Source organism: Poromitra crassiceps, assembly GCF_964638095.1.
Source record: "Poromitra crassiceps genome assembly, chromosome: 14".
Taxonomy (NCBI): Eukaryota; Metazoa; Chordata; class Actinopteri; order Beryciformes; family Melamphaidae; genus Poromitra; species Poromitra crassiceps.
In genome coordinates this window covers 20787167-20812091 of record NC_139633.1, presented here as the reverse complement: position 1 = coordinate 20812091, position 24925 = coordinate 20787167, and the positions used below count along the sequence as shown (strand labels likewise).

Below are 24925 nucleotides of genomic sequence, written 5' to 3'. Positions count from 1 at the left end.
GAATACAGATAGAAAATGACCATGGACGTATTTGGGGAAATGACATGGCTATCGACACTCCAGCTTTAAAGTAAGTTTGGCAGCAGATAGATGACTTACTGATGTCGTCCTCGTGATAGATGATGGAGTGGAAGGGCACATCGTTGTCTTTGAGGTACCTCTCAGAGGGTTCCACGTAGTATGTTCCTTGGTGCGTTTGGATGAAGCCCTCAAAGCGCCCGTCGACGACAGAGCCATGGGTCAGGGTGCCAAGTTCACCTGAAACACAACAGAGGAGGAGAGAGGGATGAAACACAGAGGACGAGGAGGGGAGGAGAGAGGGATGAAACACAGAGGATGAGGAGGAGAGAGGGATGAAACACAGAGGACGAGGAGGGGAGGAGAGAGGGACGCATTAGAGGAAACTCAACATTTATTTTCGTGATTTATTCTTACAGTTTTCCATGTCCCCCTTTCTCTCAAGTACCCCACCCCCCCCCCCCCCCCCCCCCCCCCCCCCCCCCCGCTGTAGTACTACCACTGACCCCTAGGGGGTACCCCAGTTTTGGAACAACTGCACTAGCACATATTCTTAGCTAACCACAGACAGGAAGCAAAGGCCTAGCACATTAAAAAGGTATGTTATCCAGGTGGTTTAACATTTAAGATAACAACTGCAGTGATACCTAGTGGAAAGAACCAACTAACATGTTGTCACAACAACAGGCAATTCAGAGAAAAACTAAATAATAACGGACAATAGACAAACAGGCAAAGTGGAGATAACAGAATTTAGTGTTGAATGGCAAAATATATATTCTCTTTATGTTAGAGAAAGCTGCCATCATCACCTATACTCAGAATAGCAGCTGGGAAAACCTCATGGTTTGTTTGTCTACATACTGTCTCTTCTCCTGAGGGGACACTTGAACTGAGCTCAGCCAGGGAAACAGCCAGCCTATCAAGTTTGGTTGTCTTCCCACAGGCAGAAAGCCCAGTGCATTCTGCTGCTGCATGATGATTACACTTTCCTACACTGGAGATAATGAAAACAGCACAATGAATGCAGACCTTTGCAAACATTTGCCCCACAGAGCAAAATGCCTTCACCATTTTCTGTCTGTGCAGGTTTAGCTGGGAAACACAGAACTGAAGTAGAAGTTTGAAATGGTATCACTGAGATCAGAAGTGTTATGGGTTCACCCCCACTCGCCCTTCACATCACGTATCCATCATAATATTCACGCTTATTGGTAATGGCTGGATTTGATCTGTGATGGAGGTGTAGTGTACAATTGTAACAGCAGGTGGCGCTCTGGTGGACCAGTGAAGTTTTTTTAGTACACAAAACAATCATGGAGTATCACAGCAAAACAACTTGACAGCAGAAAGAAACATGTTTACAGCCTGGTAAAAGAAATAGAACCTCAACCCACCCATTTACATTTTATTAAGGCTTACATTTCTGTTGCTTTGAGTGACAGGTGGCTAGCTGTCTGCTCATCTAAATATGGTGACTTCTGGCTCCCAAAAACAAAGATGGCGAGCGTCAAAATGCCAAACTCGAGGCTTCAAAACAGGAGTCCACAAACCAATGGGTGACGTCACGTGACTGCGTCCGTATTTTTATACGATCTACGGTCCTTATGTTCAGAGTAGACAAGCCTGACTTTGTTTGCATGTTTTTATAGTTCTGATTGTTCACAATTTGTTTTGGTGCATACTTGCATCCACAACTGCATAGTATACTAGCAGCTGTACATCTGTTTACATCTCTGTAACAAATATTACACTTATTCACAATCACGTGGGCTTGACATCCTGGAATCTCTGTTTGTATCTCTGTTTGTGCATAAAAATAACCAATAATGACAAGACAGTACTACTCAAGACTGTTATCACTCTGCAGCCACATTTAGCAGGGATTTCCTGGCCACTTGATCTGCTTCTTTGTTTACTGTCACATCAATGACCGACATGCTAGATCAGGGGTTCCCAACCTTTTTTGTGCCAAGGACCGGTAGATACATGGGAAAAAAAGTTGCGGACCGGTTGTCAATTTTAAAGGTTTTAGTTACATATATATTTACTCACCAGGTGACGACAAAGGGTAAATAACAGCCTTTTTTGTGTTGTACTGTATGTACTGTAGCCTATACAGTATTTATGTTTTTGTTTGAACTACAAACATAAATAAACGTCAACTTGAAACTATGTTTCAACTACCACACACACAGCCTATAATATTATAGCCTATGTTTATAAAAAAGATTTTTTTTTTTTTGTTTGTTTGTTTGTTTTGTTTTTGGACCGGCTCGCGGCCCGGTACCAAATGCGTTGCGGCCTGGTACCGCTCTGCGGCCCGGTGGTTGGGGACCACTGTGCTAGATCACACACCACATCGCAGAGCTAAAATACAACACAACAGTCCTTCAGTCAAACGGTTTAAGCCCTTACACGAGTAAAGGAGCAAAAGGCAGATTTGATGTCAGTAATGATGACAATAAAGATATTCATCTGCATTGATATAACATGCAAAACATACAGTAGCTACGCGAGATTGAATAAAAACTATTTTGTGTCTTCAGAATGCTAAAAAGCCTGATCAGTAGCTAGTACCAGGACCATTTGGACAGCGTCAGCGTCTTTTCATCAGAGATCACAATGTCCAAGAAAAGCTGGGGAAGTAGAGCCCACTGGCATCTCAGTTTCTCACACACACACACACACACACACACACACACACACACACACACACACACACACACACACACACACACACAGATCCCATGACAGGACAGGACAAACAGCCTTGGTTTAATCTGGTGTTGGTTTGAGCCTGGCCGGAGACAGACAGGGAGGAGGAAGAGGTCCAGGAAGGGAAGGGATAAGCAGTGGGAGGAGGAACTGGATACAAGGTAACCACATTGTGCACACGCCCACTAAATACTTAAAAAGAGACTCACACAATCCTACAATGCACTTGTGCGTACAGTCGTACACACCCACACTTTGATCAGACAAAAATAGCAATGCTGTTATAGATGAAAAGCTTGCTCCTTGGTTGCTAGGGGTCACGAAACTCGGGGGTTCATAAGGGATGATGCAGACTTTCAATTGAAATGAAAAATAAAAACGACCAAAATTGGATTTGAGACCTTCTCTGGTAAAGACTGATCATTGCACCTCTGCGGCTCTGAAAATAAATCACTGCTGGACTTACCAAAGATTTCCCCGGTGTAAATGTGGGAGGTATCAACGGGTGTCTGCTCTCCCGATACCTCTACGATGAGATCTGGGGAGAACAGGGTCGTGTCCCTCTTCATCCGCAAGTTGAAATGCCTAAAGACAAGAAGATGAAAACATGTCTTAGTAAAGCCCTCAAACTCCATGTCGCACCTCTAACATCCTGCCTGAATGTGATAGTGGTGTAAATAGCAATCCAGCAGATACGGAAATAAAGATGAGAAAGCATTTATAAAGAGAAAAAAGAGACAACAAACAGAACAGAAGATGACAGCAAGCAACAAAGCCTTAAAATCTCCAAACAGCAGCCTCCAGCAAGAGGACGAAAAAAGTCAGGGAAACAACCTCCATTCTTTTCTGTGTGTGTGTGTGTGTGTGTGTGTGTGTGTGTGTGTGTGTGTGTGTGTGTGTGTGTGTGTGTGTATGTATGTATATATGTATGTATGTGTGTGTGTGTGTGTGTGTGTGTGTGTGTGTGTGTGTGTGTGTGTGTGTGTGTGTGTGTGTGTGTGTGCGTGCGTGCGCGCGCGTGCATGTGCATGTAGGATTTTTTAATGAACGAGAAATCTTGCAATGCACGCTCGATTCCTAGGCTCGATTCCTCTCCTGCTCTATTGGCATGCGCACGCAGCGCACAATTGCTCAACTTCGCATCATCGAGTGCTCGAGTGACATCACTGATGATGTCATAGACATTGTGACAGAAATACAAAGCAAAGTGAAATACAGCATAGATTCAAAAATAGCTATGCAGTGGTCCTGTACCTATAATCAACTAAACTTATATGATCAATACATGAGCTGCAGCATCTGCTCAGTGCTCACACGCACACACACACGCACGCACGCACACACACACACACACACACGCACACGCACGCACACCAGGCTCGTTGGGAAATTAGGCTGATTTTCAGACTTTCATTTCTAAATGTGGCACACAGTATTTTTAGAGCTTTGGCAGCAGAGAGACAGCTGTGTGTGTGTGTCTGTCTGTGTGTGTGTGTGTGTCTGTCTGTGTGTGTGTGTGTGTGTGTGTGTGTGTGTGTGTGTGTGTGTGTGTGTGTGTGTGTGTGTGTGTGTGCGTGTGTGTGTGTGTGTGTGCGTGAGGCGAGCGTTTACCAGAAGCCCTCACTGCCTGGCAATCAGAGACAAAGAGGAAGCATGGTGGGCTGGCTGGGTGGAAATAGATCGAGCAGCATATACTAAGAAAGCAAAGGAGATGGACAAGGCGATGAGAAGAGGGAGTAAGAGACTTGCACACAGACAGAGAGATAACAGATTGTCTCCATGGTTGTTGTGTCACAGATGGTCTGCTGGCTACAGCACATAACAGGCCTCTCTGAAGTGAAGTAGCTAAATCAGATGCTTGTCATTATGGACAGTGCTGCACAGTGCTGCACAGTGCAGGGCAGCACTAACACAGTGCTGCACAGTGCAGGGCAGCACTAACACAGTGCTGCACAGTGCTGCACAGTGCTGCACAGTGCAGGGCAGCACTAACACAGTGCTGCACAGTGCAGGGCAGCACTAACACAGTGCTGCACAGTGCAGGGCAGCACTAAACATTAGTGACTCCAGCTTGTGACTGGAAGGCTGCTAGTTGAAATCCTGGTACCAGCTGGGGAGAAACTAGGTGGGTGAATTGAATGAGCAATGCATTCTCCTTTCCTTGAAAAAATACCATCATTATTTATACCCTTGAGCCATATACTTAAGCACCAACTGCTTCATTGGCGTCGCTCCAGCATGAGAATATGATGGTGTTGAGCAGCTAGTAGCAGTTGTGAATATATTTGTGTGAGTGGGTAGAGGAGGGGCATATTGTAGAAGGGGGTAAGTGGGTGCCCCTCCCCTCTGAACAGGCGCCCCGACCGACCAGCGGAGGCACTAGTTCATTCATTCATTCATTCTGGTGGGAATTATGACCCTGGGTCTTTGCAGTGGTACTGCCCCATTCTATGGAGCAGCCATTGATTTGACTGACGGGCTGTGTATTAACAAGAATCTGGTGATATGATACAGGGGCTGTGATTCAATATATTGCGATACTGTAAGCAAGGAGATATATTGCGATTAAAAAAACATTATTATTATTATTATTATTGTAGTATAAATAACACACCACCATACCGACACATTAAATCAAGAGTAAAAAAAAGTTGTTGGAAGAGTCAAATGGCTAAAGATACAAATTCAAGGGGTTCCCTCTCTGATGTCGAGCTTTAACAGATACAAGTTTACAGATATTGACTGAACCATCCTGGGCCCCAGAAATAAAGTGAATTCTTACAAAGTGAGTTCCCTTAACAAAAAGTGTTATTTTCTGAGTCAACAGCTCATTAGTATGCATGAGAAAACCCTACGAACAGCACAGCTATCGTCACAGTCACCAGAGGACCTAAAAAGGTAGGTAGGTATGGGAGGGTGTGTGTGTGTGTGCGTGTGTGTGTGCGTGTGTGTGTGTGTGTGTGTGTGCGTGCGTGCGTGCGGCCCAGGACAAAAATTAAAGTCAATATGAACAAGGCAGAGAGCCAAAAGAATTTGCAATGATATCCTTGTAATACCAAGTGGGCTAGCACAGCTTTGCAGATGCTTATCCATCTGTGTGTGTGTGTGTGTGTGTGTGTGTGTGTGTGTGTGTGTGTGTGTGTGTGTGTGTGCGTGTGTGTGTGTGTGTGTGTGTGTGTGTGTGTAAAAAAGAGAGGGACAGAAAACGAAGTGAGAGAGGGAGGTATGGGGGGAGGTAGGAACAGATTTGTCTCCAATGACTCGCACATACAACACGAATGCTGCAACGATTAGTCGATTAATCGATCGACAGAAAATTAATCGCCAACTATTTTTATATTGATTAATCGTTTAGACTAATTTTTAAGAACGAAAAAATCTGAAATGATCTGGCTCCAGCCTCTTAAATGTGAATATTTTCTGGTTTCTGTAGTAGTAGTCTTCTATGACAGTAAACTGATTATGGTATCTTTGCTACTGATAGCGTCTGGTAGTGGTACATGTACTGCGTGCGTGTGACCAAGCTGAGCCTAATGCTATTAGGTTAAGTTAATTTAAATGCCCTGATTTAATTACCTGTCCATCTTGTTATGTTCATCTGAATAGGCAGCAAGGTGCATCCCTGGCCTCCTCCAGACATGAATGAATCCATACTCGTTTCCCCTTTTCATTCAGAGTACACCAGTGAATCATAGTGTAAACTGTGTTATGACTTTTCTTTAACATTAAACCCCATTGAACCATGTTAAAACACAACCATATTGACCTCTGCTGTGAGCTTTTCCTCCTCTTTTAAGTAGCACTCCCAATTCCTAAACTTAAAACCCCTCCAGTGTATTTAGTCATTTTTAAGATATTTCATGTGTTGGTGAGTCATGACCTGGTCTGTTGATTAACCACACTTTTCACCACTGTATTTGTTGACAAATAACCTTATTTTGTGCTCAAAGTCCTCAAAATAAGCTGTTGGTCAAAACAGGTGATGATGTCATACATTATAATTAGGGATGCACCAATATGAAAATTTTGGCCGATGCCGATAACCGATATTAACATTGCTGTTATGGCCGATAAGTCAAGTCAAGTCAAGTCAAGTTTATTTGTATAGCACATTTCATACACAGAGGCAATTCAAAGTGCTTCACATAAAATGGTTGACAGGAAAAGGAAAGAAAAGAAGAGAATAAAATGGACATTAAAAAGATAACCGATATTTATTTACCGATGTCGATATGATCTGGATAAAAACACATTTCTATGATAATAACATTTTGTACATACTGAAAAACACATGTAAACACTGAATTTGAAAAAGTTATACATTTCTTTATTTCAAAAACATTTGTAAAAGCCCATAAATCATAGATTTACTGCATTATTTCATCTCACCCCCCGCACCCCCCCACCCCCGTCTTTATTTTTTGCTAAAAGTAAAATGTTTTACGGTCACTCATGATTCAGTAGGTCACTGGTTGGCCTGCTTCCAGTCTTAAAACTCGTTATATAAGAATGTTTTGAAATGTCTATGGAGAAAATGAATGGGGAGACGTCACATGACTGTTGAGCTCTATTCAAGATAATAAGTCGAGGCGGAAAACAGCAGTAAAAATATAAAAATAGTCGAGAACGTTCATTTATGCACAAATGTGATCTTCTCATAATTTATAGATAAGGCCTATTGTGAATTGGGTCGCGTTGGTTTGTAAAAAAAAATTAAATAGGGCCCCAGGAAAAAAAAAAGTGTAGGAAACACTAATCTAAAGCACCATCCAGTAACATGACTGCATATATTTCTATGCAGTGTCTTAATGCCATGCTCTAACCAATGACCAAGACAGCACATAGACATTTGACAGAAAAAGCAGCCTTTACTATTCAGACATGTGTGTGTGTGGCTAAAACCCGCTGCTGAAGAAGAATAGGATGAATAGGAAAATCTCCTCTCCCTTTGGGCCTGGCAGTAAGTCAGCTCCTCTCAGTCTAGTTAGCAGAGGTGGAGGGAGGGGCAGCAACACACAATATAATCTTTGAATGATCCAGGCACAGAGCGGGTGCATGCCAGATAACCTGAACAAACACAGACCATACAGCTGCCATGAAAAACATCAACAGCAGACTCAGAGCAAAAGCCAGGAACTGAACCCCCCCTAAACAAGAAGACAATGTAGCCTAGCCGCCATTCTCCTTTGTGCACTCATGTGTGTGTAGTGAGTCAAATGGCAGTAAACACATCATCACGACCGGATGTGCTCCTCTCATTTAACAACTACCGCCGCAATCCCCAGGCAAGGTTGCAGCATTTTGTACTGACTGACACATCCACTGGAAAGTGGGTTTACCTCATTGATTTGACTGAAGCTGGTGTTGTTGGCCAATCAGGGAGCAGCACTGTGACTGTTCTGCCTGTGAGGACTTGGTCTTCAAATTTATTCTATTGAATTGATGAAGCACGTTATCGTCATCCTGAGCCAAGGTATACAATTCTACTCATCTCTAGTCAGATTTTCACTGTGTAGAGATCCGTAAGTTACTGTAATTAGCAGATAGCCAACAGAAACATCGAGGGAATAGGTAATATATATCAAGATTCAAAATACTCTAATAATGCTTACAGACAATAAAGGAGAGCAGTCACCGTTCTCTTCTTACAATTTTATCATTTTTTTTTGGAGCAACAGTCCACTGAAAGACAATGCCTTCCTCAGCGCGTGACGGTGTAATAACGCTTTGTCATTTACTGTTTTGGCTCAAGATGCAGTGTCATGTGATGTCGGTCGCTCACTCATCATGCCAGGACGGTGTCACATAAATCTTTCCCTTAAGTCATTTGTTGATTACTTTTTTATTTTTTTTTGCACACTGTGTTTAAGTGTTCACACTTACAGTACGATATTGATTATACTGTACATCCTCTTTTGCTCTATCTAGTTTCTATATGTATGTCTGTGTGTACTGTATCTAGCACTGAACTAAATAATATGGACAAACCCATCCACTATTTTTTGGACGCACATTTTGCAGCAAAGTGTTGCCTGTCGCCATCTTGGGGTCCATGCGCAGCTCACGTGAGGGGGGGTTTCCCAGAGCCGCAGCTCCGCCTGCTATTGGTCCGTGATCGGCAAGCTGCGCGATCACTGGACAGGCGATCTGTCAATCACCCCCTTTTCTATCATCTATTTTACTCCAAAAAGGGCAAGTTATTTAAGAAATGACCCCCCTACAGTTATTATGAAAAGGTGAAATTAGCTATATTATATTATAGACCAAAACCCTGTTTCAGTCCAGGCTGTAAAGATGCTTAATCACTAGGGGTGTCACGATACACTCAGTTCACGATACGATACGTATCACGATACTGGGTTCACGATAACGATACGATACGATACGATTTTAACAATATTTTTTTAAACTTGAATAATGACAATATATGACTGGAAAAGTAGTATTTTATTTGAAATGCACAAATACAAAACATGCTGTTGTGGGAAATTGTTATTACAATAACAACTAGAAAAAACATGAGATTGGATCCAAGGCTTATCTTGAAATAGAATGAGTTACACCGTCACTTAGATTTACTTTGAACTAAAAGGTTTCTCAGCAGTATAAATTCTCATTATGCATCTTCAGTTTTTCTTCAAACTCAAACAACAAGACTTTTCTTAGTCTATTTTTTATGCATCTTCAGTTTTTCCTGTCAAGTAAACAGTTTTGCCAGAAACTCAATTGAATGGTTTCTCTCCTGTATAACTTCTTATGTGTCTCTTCAGAGACTTGTTCAACTGAACTACTTTCCACACATTGAACTTCAACAAACAAAGACGTTTATTTGTCTATTTTTGAAAAAAAAAAAAAAAAAAAGTTTTTTTTTTTTTTTTTTTTTTTTCACGATATGAGATTTCATCTCAACGATACATATCGTGACGTTTTACTATCGCGAAATTTCGTGGGACGATATATTGTGACACCCCTATTAATCACTGTTACAAAGTGGGGCATTTTAACATGAGGGTGAACGGGAACGACGCGACTTCTGAGTCCTGCCTCAAGTGGCCATTCGAGGAATTACAGCTTTCAGGGATACTTCCGCTGCTCCGCATCCTTGTGGGGAAACCTCAGAGCTTGCCCACTGGTATCTAGAGAGGACTACACTAAGTATGTAGTGCACTACATTTCCCAAGTTCCCTTCTGAGCAAGAGGAACACAGCACAGTTGTGTGAACTATTCTGCTGATTGCGCTGTTGTTCATGTCTGTACCTTTCCTTGTTCATTGTGAACTAGGCTGCTTTGCCCTGATGACGGTCTTGTGACCGAAAGCTTGGCATCTGACCAAGTAAAGAAACTTGCTTGGATCTAAGTGTGCAGAACTTTTTTTTTATTCTTGCCACAGAAAACTCTGAAATAGGGAAATTAAATTCTACTGGCCACGCCCCCTTACACAAGAGAGTATTCCAAATGTGACTCAGACTCCCATGAGAGTGTCATGCTCTGCTCACTGAATGAGAGGACGGATTCTGTCATGAGGAAAAGCACATGAGAATATGTGTGCGCCCATGCTGTGCTGTGTAATCCTCTTGTTACTGTAAGTTCCGGTGTCAAAGACACACAAAAAGGCATCACATGAGGTGCATATGACCTACTAGCTTCCAAGAAAACTGGAGGAATGGAATGAATAGTTCATTGGTAAGCTCTTTAGCAAGCAGGCATCTCCAGAGTGATCATCATCACGTGACTTGACCTCCGCTTGTAGGAACATTCCTCAGATATGACTCAAAGGAGGTTCACTTCACATGACTCAATATGAATCATTTATTGATTGCACTACATCTGCCTCCCTTGGCTGTTCAGTCCACAACAGGCCAAAACAAGGACTCTCATGTTGACTACAACTACAAGTACGATTGGTCGGATTCAAATTAAATATTTGAAAGACAGCTGTCCAGAATTATTTCCTTTGAAGTCGTCTATATCTAGCTCCCTTTTTTAATCGTCTGTCTTTAGTGTAAGCTAGCAAAACTCTGTCTTTCCTAAACAAATAAAAAGTAGAAAAAGGTATCTACTCAGTATCTACAGAGTATATTTTTTGGCCATCCACTGGCCAATTTTCACATAACATTTCTGTGAGCCAGACAATAGAGAGCCCTTGTAAGTATTACTGCAATCATGATGAGCAGTCCCTTGCATTGTTTTCATCGTCATCCCCTGAAAATATGGAGATTCCAAACTTTAGCGATGTCTCATCAACACGTCACTCAACTGCCTGTTGTGTCTGCTCAGCTGTTGTTGTGGACAGATGAGTCCAGCCTGGGCCTACCACCTCCTGCCCCATGTCATGTTTCTTTCTGCCATCTCTACATCACAACAACGCAGTGACAGGCCTCTTCTTAAAGCAACACTACAGCGATTTTCAACCAGATTTGAATCATTACAAAAACAGTAGACTATCCGAAAACTGTAAACAGTTTTGCAGTCATTCATTTAGTTTGTAATGATAGAAAGCTGGTTGAAAATCGCCAGTGTTCCTTTAAGTGTTGGCTAAATCATTTCAGTCCCAACCCCATGTGGGTGCTGTTCTGTCGCTGGCCCTGCCCTCTGACCAATATATCATATTATGGATGTATATGATGTATCTATTATGTATCATATTATTGACGGCTGGATGGATGAGGTATACTGGATGTGATTGGCTAAACCCTAGTTCCTCATTGCGTGGCTCGCGAGACGCTGGCGGCTCTCGAAGCTTTAGTTGGCGGCTCGAAGAAATTGGGATTTTTTTTTTTTAAAAGATCCCCCCCCCCCCTGCTCTCCCCAAAATTTCAATAAACCTTTATGGCATATTATTACAATACAACAATACTGGTGTTGACAGTAATAGAAGGTGCCAAATCATCAAGAATCTAAATCAATAAAAACAATAAGCATTTTGCTTTTAGGAGTATTGTGCCAGCGTGCAGCGCTGTTCCAAAACGTGTGTGTCATTGCCTGGGAAACGCACATCCCATAATACAACTGTTCGCATCGCATCCCATAATAGTATGATACTTGGGATGCCATTGCGAACATAGATGTGAACAGGTTAGCTAAAACTTTAGCGTCGCCAGCGATGGCCCCCACCGTTGCGGTCGGGGTACATTTCGAAATCCCTCCAGGCCTGAAAGATTTTCTAGGGGAAACTGGTATATGTGTGTGTGGAAAACAATAAAACACAAAAAAATGGTAGGCAGATGTGCTTGGTTGGGGTGGCTTTTGGTGTTTTGCGGTAAAAGTGGCTCTCCTATTGACTTTGTCCTGCCAGTGCGGCTCTCATCGAAGAAATAGTGAGGATCACTGGGCTAAACTGTAAACTGTGTTTTATGGTCTGGGCCTCTCCAACATGTAAAGTGAGTGTCTTGAACGCACTCACTGAAAGCAACTGGTCAAGGCCAGTGCCATGTCCAGTCCATCATTCCACCCCTGCCGGTGCGCTCCTCTAACCTGTTCTGTCCCAGCGGCCCATGTGAAATATGGTGGAAGAGCCCGGACGAGGGGGGTAATTCCTCCTGAGCCACTCAGGGACTCAGCACACTATTAATATCTACCGTACTTTAGCCACGGATACGAAGCATGGGCATGTGTGTTTAAGAGGACGAGAAGGGCTGAAGAAAGTGAAAACACACTTGGGCCTAATACACTGGCACCACACACACGGAGATGGGAGGAGAACATGAACCAGAGAAGAAAGAAAATAAAGGAGAAATTGAGAGAGCACAGTTTGAGGAGGAGAAGAACAGAAAGCTTTAGGAGCGTGAGATAGGAGATGAAGCCCAGAGAAGAACAGTGATAGGGCTTTCACACCGGCAGGGCTCCGTGCCGGTTCCGCTTCTCGAACCCAAATTTGAACCGGCCGGCGCGTTCAGCCCGAATAAATAATTGGTTCGGAACCTGAAAAGTTGGTTCTCAGCGGAACCAAAAGATAGTTGGTTTTTCCTTGGGAACCGTGACATCATCAGTGGTCTTATTCTTGGCTGTGAAAACGAGCAGGAAGGAGAAGAAGGCAGTGACAACATGGAGAAAAATAATTTGCAGTGGTCTGCTGAGGAAACCAAATTGTTTAGTGGCGATTTGGGTATCTACCGAATTTAAAAAAAAGCTAGAAAGCAGTACAAGAAAGAGCAAGTCGTATGGTTCACTCGAACGCCAGACCAAGTAATTAATAAACTTAAAAAACTGAAGGACTCCTGAATAATGTCCTTCCACTTTGGTTCCGCTTAAACTGGTGTGAATGCGGCCTGGTTCGCCAGAAAGCACCATGGTTCTGAGACTCCAGAACGGAACCAGAGCCAGAACCAGAACCAGAACCGTGTCTGTCTGAAAGTGGTATGAGAGAGGAGATGAAGCCCAGAGAAGAACAGTGAAAGTAAAAAAGGACAATGTGGGCAAAAAGCAAACAAAAAGGAGTGGAGGAGCGAGAGAAACACTGCATGTAATGTGGAACTAAGAGCGCTCAGTGTGACCTGTGGTTTGAAGGCAGCGTGGCAGCACAGAGATGATCTGAGAATAGATTTAATACCACTTCCTCTGTTTGCTATTCATGCTGGCACACCCACTGGCCTCTCCCTGCTTTATTAATGGCCTCTGCAACAATCAATAGGACCTCATGACTTCATCTATTCTGCCTCATAACAAGCTCCATCTTGCCATGCATCCGCCATGGCACACTGGTCACACGGCCACAGCTGAATCCACAAGCAGGCCATTTAGTTAGAAATCTCATCGGCATTATGAGGGAGCTGCGCCGCATTCTGCTTATTGACTGGCAGGCAGACACTGCTCTGCTGCAGTGAGAGACAATCTAAGCATTTTGAGTCAAATGTTATTGAGAGAAAAGCAACACTGACTGAGGAGCATTTTAGAGAACACCAATATGCCCTTGTTACTTTAAAGCTACAATATGCAACGTTTCTGTTGCGACAGGAATACTGCCAAGGCACTCCTTGGTATCAGAATCAGCTTTATTGGCAAGTATGTAGACATTAGTGATGCACGGGCCGCAGTTATAACCGCGCTGACACAGAAAACTACTACTGATTACAACTACTCTACATCGTCTACTTCTGATTGTGTATCATTTTGGAGCTGTAAGGATTCAAAATGTGATGTAAAATGAGTTATCATTGGTCAGGCCTAATCATTTTAACCTGGATTTGTAATAGTATTTTGTTCATCCTAGGCTTCCTTTAACACAATATGGATGCACCCATCATAACTGGCCAATAGATGTTCTAAATACTTCATGTCACTGATCACACTGTAGGTGTACATGTGTTGTTTATGCTCATGTGCCATTCAGCACTAATGGAATTTGAAAGGGCCGATGTACTCGTAAGTGGCCTTTATTTTTTATTTCAGAATTGCCAGGAGCACAGCACAAAGAGATGCACGCAAATTAAATTGAGCTCCTTTCTGAACACGGCATTCTGAGAGTGACGTGAGAGTTATTGTATTAATCCACTATTTCCATCTATTGATAAACACAGAGTTCAAATATTAATTTCTGATATAGTGCTATCTATATGATTAGACACACTTCAATGTATTGGACAGAAGGCATTATATGATGGCACTCAGCTGGCACACTACTTTTCACAGATGGCTACATTATGGCAAGTGTAGTGTCGCTGGCCAGCCTCCTCTCCCTTCTGTCCGAGGAGTCTGGCGCCGCAGGTCTCCATAACTGGGATAAACCCTCCCCTGCTCTACTCTGCTATCCCATTTGAGCGACTATTTCGGTGGCAGCCGGATGTCTGCTCCCGGCTTATTACAAGCTCTGTCATTGGCTCCGACCATGTCAATCAGAGCGGCTTCCGCTCCCTCCTCCCTGTGTGTCACTGTAAATAGTGCCCTGCCGCCGCAGTGAAAACAAAAACGCTAACTAGCTAGCAAGCTAACGGCAGAAACCTACACGCTAGGTCGTTGCTACATGCTGAGAAAGGCAAGTTGGATTGTTGGAAACTATTTTCCAAGGGCACTGCCGCCAAGCGCCGCCCATCGTAATCCCACTATGGAGACACGCGGCGCCAGACTCCTCGGACGGAAGGGAGAGGAGGCTGGCCAGCGAGACTATGGCAAGTGAAGCATTGAAGCATCCAAACAGTAGATAACTAAAGTGGTTTTGTTTGACTCATGGGTTTTCACAGGAAAAGGGTGGAGGTATGTTGATAAGCAGCAATGGCACCACTTGTGAAATTGTTTTCACTCACACTACCCGTATCTTTCTTTACCCATATTCCTGTGTTCACAATGATTCTAGTAGATGATGAAACTTTTATCTTTTTCTCTGGTTTTGTCCAAAAGGAGATCTTCAGGTTTGTGTTTTTGTGTTTTTGTTTTGCTCTTTGAACGGCTTAGTAGTCTAAGCTTCCAGAGGTGGCCGATCGTATTTAGATGGCGATCGGCCATCTAAATACTCTTCAATGCAAAGTAATACATAATTTTTGGCAATTATTGGCATTATTAGCATTGGCATTATTAGCATTTTTGCCACGTCATCACAAATGTACACATAAAAACTAGCAACAGAGAGAGAGAGAAGGGAGGGGTTTACGCAGAAGCGTCATGCCCATTGAAACTGAGGGGGCAGTTGCCACCTCAGATTTTTTGAAAAAAAGAAAAGAAGGGGGAAGTAAAATTCATGCTGTTAGTTATTATAGGTATAGTTTGCCTAGCAAGTTAATGTAGTTGGCTATACTTGTACTACCATGCAGCTAAAGTTAGCATTGTAATGTTAGCCAGGGCTGTTATGGCAGTGAGCTGTTACACTTTATCTGGGCAGACTGATTGAATCATTGCAGATCTATTCAGACCTTCGGTCGCCACTGAAATCTTTTAGCCGGGGACCTTTGGTCGCCACCGAATGTCGCCCCCCTCAGAGTTTTGGTTTGCATGACGCCCCTGGGTTTACGATCAAGGCAGTGCTGCTCAACACAAGGCAGCAGCTGACTGATAAATTATTCAGACCTACGCTGAATGCTGAACACACTGACTTGAGCATCTGACAGTCATACAGCTTGCTCAGTTGGCAGGCCAGCATCAAGAAAGAAGGTAGACTTCTTTTGAAATGGTCTCTAGGACAGTCCATAACCCACACATCCAAACCCAAAGCAAACAGAAGACTGAGATGTACACTGTCCACACAGGCACCTTCAGGAACACACACATCATCCCTAGAGAAGAGCTACAGTACAGTGGTCAGGGCCACGTTATGCATCCGAGGAGCACAATGAATAAAATATAACATCACATGTCACGATTTTAGTTTACACAATTAATAACAGTAGAATATTTGATATAATTTCAGATTTCTGTTATAGTGAAAAAGTAGTCAAAAATATTCAGTCAAATTATGTTGTTCCTCAAATCATCAAAGACCCATATTGGAGACTTGAAATTCAGTTTCTCCTGTTGGCAAATGACCTTAAAAGTGCGAAGAATTCACTGAAAAAAAAACTTTACCTTCACAAACGTATTTCACGAAGCCAGCGGTTCCCAAACTTTTCCAACTCAGGGCCCATTTGAAAATCTCTAAACTTTCCGTGGCCCACCTGTGACCCCATCACAAATGTGTAGGCCAAATAATGCCTTCTCAGAGCACTTTTTATAGGGAGGGAGAAGGGGCATTAGAAAAACAACATGCAGCTGGTCATGTCAGCTAGCTACAGCTAGCAATCTGTAGCTAACAGCTAGCAGCTAGCGATGTACAGACTCTACTAACCAGCGCTTACAGTGCTGCGTTTAATTATCTCTAGGCCTACAGCCCAGGTACTGTGGAATTCAATCTTTTGTAGAAACTTTTGACAAGACGCTTAGTCGAAAAGTCAGTCACCCCCTGGAATCTCATCAAGCAGAAAAACACTGCATTGCTTCAAATTAACGCTGAAATGTCAAGTGTTTCATGAGATTCCTGGTGTTGCCGCATTGCAAGGAACATAGACTGTATGTAGCTTAATTGGCAGAAACTTTCAATGTGCACACAGAGTGTTGATCATGCCACTGGGGCTTGCTAGGAAGCACCATTATGCTGTGCTATAATGGGAATGCCGGAGAAGTTCTTCATCCATCCATGTTCTAACTGCTTATCTGGGTCAGATGCGGTGGTAACAAGGCAAGCAGAGCAGCCCAGATCTCCTTTTCCTCAGCAACGTCTTCCAGCTCCTCCAGGGGATCCCCAGGTGTTCCCAGGCCAGCTGGAAGATAATCCTCCCAGTTTGTTCTGGCTCTGCTCAGGGTCTCCTCCCAGTTGGTAGTAACTGGTACATCTTCAAAGGGAGGCACCTGGGGGGCATCCTCATTCGGTGACCAAACCACCTCAACTGGCTCCTCTCAATAGTCAATATAGAGGAGCAGCAGATCAACACCAAGGTCCTCCCAGATTGCTGGACTATCACTCTCACAAAGAGTGAAGAAAATTGGTACAATCTAAATGATCTAAATCTAAATTATGTGCCTGTGGCCTCCGACGTTTAAAAAAAATGGTTAAGATGTGAAAATCCTCTAATGTGCACCAGCCTTAATTCGACACAGGTTCTCAAGTTCATCACACACATGCCTGCCTTCACTACTCCTAAGAGGACCTGAAAACAGAGAACTTGTCCTTTATGGAGTCCAACACCCAGCTCCACTATTCAATCAGCCAACACGGCTGACTCTTTTTGTCCAATTTTGTTCTGTATTATTTGTTGTTGTTTTGTCACTCAGCAGTTAGACGTACTCCTGTTAGTTGACCTCTGGCATGCGGTATGACCTTGGCTTACCAAGTGACTCCTGTCCTGGGGGAGATAGATAGGAAATATACACTCACCCTCACACATATATAAAGAAACACTGGATGAATAGTGGCTGAGGATAACACAGTAAATTGACTGCAGTAAAGGGCCTCCTGCCACTGTAACTGCTGTAAGATAGCACTGAGAGCTAGCTGGAGAATGCTAGTAGCTCTAAAAGGAATGCTGTTGTGCTATTAAGTCTAAACTGAACAACGCTGTGCTCTCATCATTGCCAAGTAATCCATCATTTCTTTGTTAGTTTGACTGTCTGACAAATGAGTGTGATTCCTGCAAAGCATAGACACTAAACTGAAACTTCACTCACACCACCGTTATATTGGCCAACTGCTTGACTAGTTTTTGGCATCTCTCTCTGTAAAGAAGAAGCCCTCCATAGAGGGAAGCGTCTGCTCTGCCTCATCCGGCCGTCACCTGATCCAGCCACACAAACTCATGTGAGGGAATACACAAGAAAGCTTTTCTCTTGTTACAACAAACCTCTATAGTGCCACACGGCCCTGTTCCTCAGATGGGAGACTGTGTGTGTGTGTGTGTGTGTGTGTGTGTGTGTGTGTGTGTGTGTGTGTGTGTGTGTGTGTGTCTGTGTGTGTGTGTGTGTGGGTGTGTGTATATGTGTGTGTGTGTGTGTGTGTGTGTGTGTGTGTGTATGTGTGTGTGTGTGTGTGTATATGTGTGTGTGTGTGTGTGTGTGTGTGTGTGTGTGTGTGTGTGTGTGTGTGTGTGTGTGCCCGCCCGCGTGGATGCATGTGGCACGGATGTGGAGAGGAAGTCACAAGCAAACCCACTGAAGTCAGTAAAGATTTGAGGAGCAAGATAAAAGCTTTACGGCCGCTGTCTGGCTTCCATCCATCTCAAAGCCCGGCTAACTTGAGCCTCTTAACCGTGTCTACAGACCGCCAACAACACATCTCAAAGCCTGGCTAACTTGAGCCTCTTAACCGTGTCTACAGACCGCCAACAACACATCTCAAAGCCCGGCTAACTTGAGCCTCTTAACCGTGTCTACAGACCGCCAACAACACATCTCAAAGCCCGGCTAACTTGAGCCTCTTAACCGTGTCTACAGACCGCCAACAACACATCTCAAAGCCTGGCTAACTTGAGCCTCTTAACCGTGTCTACAGACCGCCAACAACACATCTCAAAGCCCGGCTAACTTGAGCCTCTTAACCGTGTCTACAGACCTCCAACAACACATCTCAAAGCCTGGCTAACTTGAGCCTCTTAACCATGTCTACAGACCGCCAACAACACATCTCAAAGCCTGGCTAACTTGAGCCTCACTATAAACTAGAAATTCACTTGGAGAGCACAGATCAGAACCTTAACCCTGATCCATCCATCCACATCCCCCAGCCACTCCCCCTACCCATCCCTCGAATCCTGACTCTCTACGACCTTCCTATCCCTGACTACGGCCCATTTTCCCTAGCCCCGCCCCCCTCCCTTTACCCAACCGGGATTGGATCTGGTCCAAAATGTAATGGGTTCTTCCTTGGCTAATGCTACACCCTTCCACCAAGTTTCATGAAAAACCGCCCCAGTCATTTTTCCATAATCCTGCTACCAGACAAACTGTCTGTCCTGTCTGTCAGACGCCACCAGAAACATGCAACCTACTTGGCAGAGGTAATTAGCAATTTACCAATACATAGATGAACATTTACACAATATTTACTTTTCTGTTCTTAGATTTTGTTCTGTTTTTATGTTTATATGTTATTATAGAATAGCGCTGGATGTGCATTGTGATTGGCTGAGAGACATTCTAGCTCTCAGACCTTGTCACTAAAGTATCAGCACCCGCAGCTTGACAGTCTGTGCCTTTGGTCTATTGTACTGTATAATTATTATACAGACTATGGTCTGACAACATTCAGGAGTAAAATGAGCTGATGATCAATTCAAATGTTGCTGTCAGGATCGGTTGGTATATCATCTATTCTAAAGCGTCACCCTTTCCCACTCCTGACTGTTGGCCAGAGGACTAAAGCCCTGCAGAGTACTGGAACATTTATTACTGCAGCCAATGATGTCACTCAACTTCCTAGCAAGCACACCGTCACCCCACAACAACAATGACAATAACTCTTCTTCACAACCATTAGCATGAGTGCTTATTATGTTAATGTGTAACAGCAAACACGATGGGGATTTCAAGCAAGACGGTCGAACTTCAACTCACTTCCTGTCATTTTGGCACGCGGCTCATGGCTTTCCACGGACACGCCCACTAAGAGATTTTCGGCAGGTCTGAGTCTATTGGAGTCAATGGGAAAAGTCAACGTGATCTCAGATTATGACAGATCCCTTCGCCCCCATATTCATTCAAGTAAATATTCGCCCCATTCTCCGAAGCCACATATCTTCAGAATATTCTGAGAGTAAAATGGCATTTTTCAGACAGAGAGATCAGGAGAAAATGAAACTTGTTCAAGTCTTCAAGACATGTCTCTATCTCAGCAACACACTCTTGTGAGATTTGGCAACAGGAACTCATGTTAGCGGCCAGGGAGCAATATAGCTAAAGCTAAATGTGAAGTTCGTTGATGTAGTAGCTAAATCTGAGGCTAGAAAAAAAGTTTTTTTTAATGGATTATCTTAGATTCAACTGTATTGAGCTAACAAGGGGCAGCTTTGTGTTTATATGTGTGGTTTGTGTGGAGTTTGGGAACTCACGATCTCTATTTCAAGTTAGCTTGCTAGGTCAGCACTAACCCTGCTTAAAGCCTGCTTGAAGAAGAAAACAAGTGGGGCGGAGGGGGGTAACAACACTTGGGGAGAGGTGACCATGTGACCATTTGCATTTAAGAGAGCTGCTACCAGTTGTTAGAATTGGCGGAGCCTGCGGTGAACCATCTAGATAGTAATAGAAGATCTATGGTAACAGCAATCAGATTGACACTTCCTTCCTCATCCCTTCCTCATATCCTCCATCTTAACCGTTAATACACCTCTCTCACATCGAGTGCTCTTTTCTTGTGCAATGGAACTAGACTGGACTCCTCTCTTACTGTGCTGATTTATACATGCGTCCATGTAAGGCTGTATTTGAGAAATGCTGCCTGCTCACACACTGTTTCCACACTACTACTATGACTAAATGTATATTGTTTACATTTGATGTATTGTCCAGTTGTCCAAAAATTGTCCGTTTTACTTTTTACATTAAACTGCAATCCCCGATGTATGTATGCTTTATCTTTCTTTTCTGTTCCTGTGTCTGAGCCTGTTCATTTGTGTATTGTTCTAAGAAGAATTGAAAATAAAATATTGGGGGGAAAACTGCAAATCCACACCCTCCTCAAGTCCCCATCCTGTTTATCCTGCTTTTCACCTGCCTGCAACCAATCCCCTATTAATCACAATGTTCATTTTTATGATCCGCCCCCACCCGCACCGCGGGATATCAGCGGCCAGTGTGGATATAACTGCAGCCCACACATCACAACTGTACATGCACAATTGAATTCACAGGCGTCAACGCATTTGTGCATAGTTTTAAGTGGCAAATCATACCAGCGTACTTATGTCAAAATGCGTGCCTGCCTGCTACACAAAATGCGTGCAGGTTGGGCAGGTCTGAATTCCCCTGGGGGATTCCCCCTCATAGAATTTGCTTAAACAGGGGGCAATCTCAGACTAAAAGATGTAAATGGAGTTTAACGAGTTGACAATTCAGTCTGATGATATCAGACTAGGAATAAACTATTTTCAGAGCAAATAAAGACAAAGGGATGAAGGCAGATGCATGTAGAGGCGAGCGCTAGAGAGAGGGGAATAGAGGGAATGAGCTTCACTGCTGGGATACTGCCTGCAGCCATAGAGGCAGAGCTGCACTGGGATCACAAGATAGTGTGCACAGGGTGAAGCACATGTACACATCAGAGGCAGCAGGCAGCAATCTAAGGACATGGGTCCAAGACAAGCCAGCTAAAGAGAAGCTCAAGCTACCTTTTGGACGTCATGTCCTGGGGCACGGTGTCATTAGAAGCTCTGGTCCAGCGCAGGGGCAGCAGGCAGACTACAGTGAGGGTTGACTGAGGGCTACAGTCACTGACATAAAGACCGGCCTGCCTAGCCAGTACATGTGGGGGCCTCATTTAAAATTGACACAAGCAGGAGAAGGAGACTGATATCCACCAGGCCTCCAGAAGAAGAAGAAAAAAGGCTTGTATAAGTATTTAGGTGCCTGAATATAATGTGGTGGACTTATCCTATATTTGTACACTGCCTCTATTTTTTTATATTGACATCTCTGTGAACATTCACTTTATTATTCAGAGACCACTAGACTATTTTAGGCAAAAATCACCACATATCAATTGTTTCTTTTCATCTTGCCTCACTCATGGAAACTCACTAAGACTTACTAAACTGAGTTAGGCCGTGGCGTGGCCACACTGATCAGAAAATGGACAGAATTATAAAACGGATAGATGCATGTCCGTTGCATGTACAAGTAACCTACTTGGACAACAGGTGGCGGTAAGCACCTTGAATGGGTCAGCGACCTGCCTATAAACCGAGACAAGAAGAAAGCTGTAGCTAACTGTTAGCTCTGTGCGCTACGTTACTTATGTGGCAATAAAACGCCACTGAATGACCAGTTTGATGTAACGGTCGGCCAGTTCGAGTCATGCTCTTCCCATAAAGCCCACCACCTTTGATATCTGTTGGCTAGTTGTTGTTGATATTTATAACAGTATTGTGGCTCTAAAATAGCATTTTTATCTCTGTGGGCAACTGTCATGGCGGCAATTTCCGCCCCTCCATTTCCTCTCGGAGAACGCCTCCTCGACTCTGATTGGCTAAACAGACGGTGACTATGCGTCTATGCGTCCATCCCATAGGTCCATCCAGAAAAAGTTGAGCCCTCTTGAACTTTCTGTCCATCAAAACATATTCAAATTTGCAGGATACGTCCGCTCCACGGACAGACGGACAGCTGTCTTGAAAATGAATGGAAGTGAACAGAGAAATGAACGCAGACGGACAGACACCACGGATCAGAGTGGCCACCGCCTTAGTCTGACTCCGTAGGATTGATTAGGCAACAGCATTGTTTGCAGCTTGAAACACAAATTAGCCCACATTTCACAACATCTGCTTGGCCTTTGTCATGCTGACAAAGTGTAAAAGGCGTTCCCAAAAATCCCATTGCCTTTTCCCCCTAAGAACCAGGAAATGCAGGGACTTCTGGGCAAGCCTACAAAAAAACGTAATCCCTGCGGTACACTTACTATACAGTCATTTCTAAAAGTATACAATGGCAATGTCCTCGCAAGTATTGTTAAGCAGCATGTGTAAAAGGTCATGGAAGAGCGAAATTAAAGAGGGCAGCATTTTATTCACTATTCACCTAGTTATTTTTCATTTATTTATTTGGCATTTTTGCCTTTATTAGACAGTAGGCAGACAGGAAAGATGGGGAAAGAGAGAGGGGATGGCATGCGGCAATTCCGGCAAAGGACCACGGGTCGGATTCAAACCCGGGTCAGCCGTGCGAAGGACTAATCCTTTGTGGTAGGCGCTCTACCAGGTGAGCCCCCCACACCTAGTTAATTTGCCACAAAATCTGATTTGGTTCAGCCTTGCACCTCGTAATCTATATTCCCCTTCCTAAATGTTCTGCAAATGAACACAAACCATTGATAGCGAATGGAAATTTTACTTTCTTAATTCACCGCTGCAATTTGACTTGCATACAGGAAAAGAACTCCACAGACGCAAATCGGAGGATGTTTTAAAAGTGTTACTGCCTGAAGTAATCTAATGTTTCCAAAACAGGGATGGCGCCACTATATTCAAATAAGCTTCGTCTTGACAAGAAGTCATCTCCAACTGCAGGTTTGTAAAAAACGGAATGGGAAAAGACGCACACGCAGGGGTGCTCCCCCGTCAGAAGTAGGATTAAAGTCAATGGAGATCTTCTGGTTAATGCTTGCAGAAATGTGGTTAGTCTGGTCTGTCGAGAGCTTCAGATAACCACAGCGCTGCCTCTGGGGCTCCCAGAGGAGCCTGTGCTGTCAGGGCCGGTGTCAGTTACACAAGGTAACAGAAGCTACTCAATAAGGTCATCCGTGTTCCCTCCAACTTCTCACCACCACCAAAATCTCATACATCTCCTGCAGCAGGACCTGCACACGGTCCTGTGGCAACTAGACACTCGCAGCACTGTGCACTTTCTCCACATGATGGCCTTTCCAGAAAACTTGCAACATACAGGCTCTACTTTCGAGTATTTATGCAATCGCTCAATGTTCTTCAGTATCTTGGGCTAAACTAAACTAAACCAAACTTTGCATAACCTGATGTTTTCAACAAGGAAATAATCTAATCTGTTTACATAAATAAAAATATGTCACATCTAACCAAAGTATGATTTATGCAATTATTGGGAGAATAGTGGGAGAACATCATTTCCTTAATAACATTGACATGCTTTGCTTAATTGTTTATGCAAATGCAGATAAAATAGTACAAACTATGATGGCGAGATAATCACAAGAGGCACTGCTCAGCGTGCACTACGGTCTAAATTATTCGCTAATGGGTTTAATTAACCCAACTCTGCCCAGAGTAATGGAATCAACTCTATCAAGTATCAAGTATAAATGATAAGTGAAAACTGTGCAAGTAAACCCTTGAGCAAAAGTACAAGTATATTATGTATCCTTAAATCTACTCAATAAAATTATTGCTGCATTTTACAGAAAATATTGTTGAGTAGATTTTAAGCTTGTTTTTATCCCAGTGTACACCTAGAATCGGGTAGAATACAAATTATTTAAAAAAGTAGAGGGCACTCGGTAGAGTGCATACCTCCGCCAAACTTTCTACAAAGCTTCATGGTGTTAAGTGACTCCGTTTGGAAGCAGGACAACTTCGACGATTCTGCGCCAAAGAACGTAAATTGATAAGAACTGAAGTCCAATAGGTTGTTCCACTGCAACATCAAGGCGGGAGCGCTGCTACATCCAGTACCTACCCGGTAACTAGCGCAAAACGTTACGTTTAGCTGCAAGCAGCTCAACAACCGGCCAACGGATTTCAAAGCGGATGGGCTTACTGGAAAGAGCGTGAGTCAAACTGGTTAACAAGAGAAACGTTTGGTCACTCACACTGGCATTTTGAGCTCGGCGAAGTGGTTACAGCAGCAGTAGTGGGCTTAGCTATCGTAGCTAACAGCTAACTAGCCATTTAACATACAGGTGTATCGTTGCAGCGCTCTGTAATGAGTCATCGGTGACGTTAGATTAGTCCCGCCGCCTAGCCTGGTAAACCAGCCCGTCACGTGAACTCACATAAATGAAATGTGAGTTCACGTGATGTGCTGGTTTACCAGGCTACCGGCCGCCTACAAT

At 43.6% G+C, this 24925-nt stretch overlaps 1 protein-coding gene across 1 annotated transcript in view; it reads right to left on the bottom strand.

The window, feature by feature from the left end:
• adam10a (ADAM metallopeptidase domain 10a) overlaps positions 1-24925 on the bottom strand; it is a 58976-nt gene that overhangs the window by 21492 nt on the left and 12559 nt on the right. Inside the window, exons 3-4 of the mRNA XM_083650970.1 lie at positions 3203-3321; positions 100-258 (exon numbers count right to left, since the gene is read on the bottom strand). Of these exons, the coding sequence (XP_083507096.1) occupies positions 100-258; positions 3203-3321 (278 nt within the window). The remainder of the gene's footprint in view (positions 1-99; positions 259-3202; positions 3322-24925) is intronic.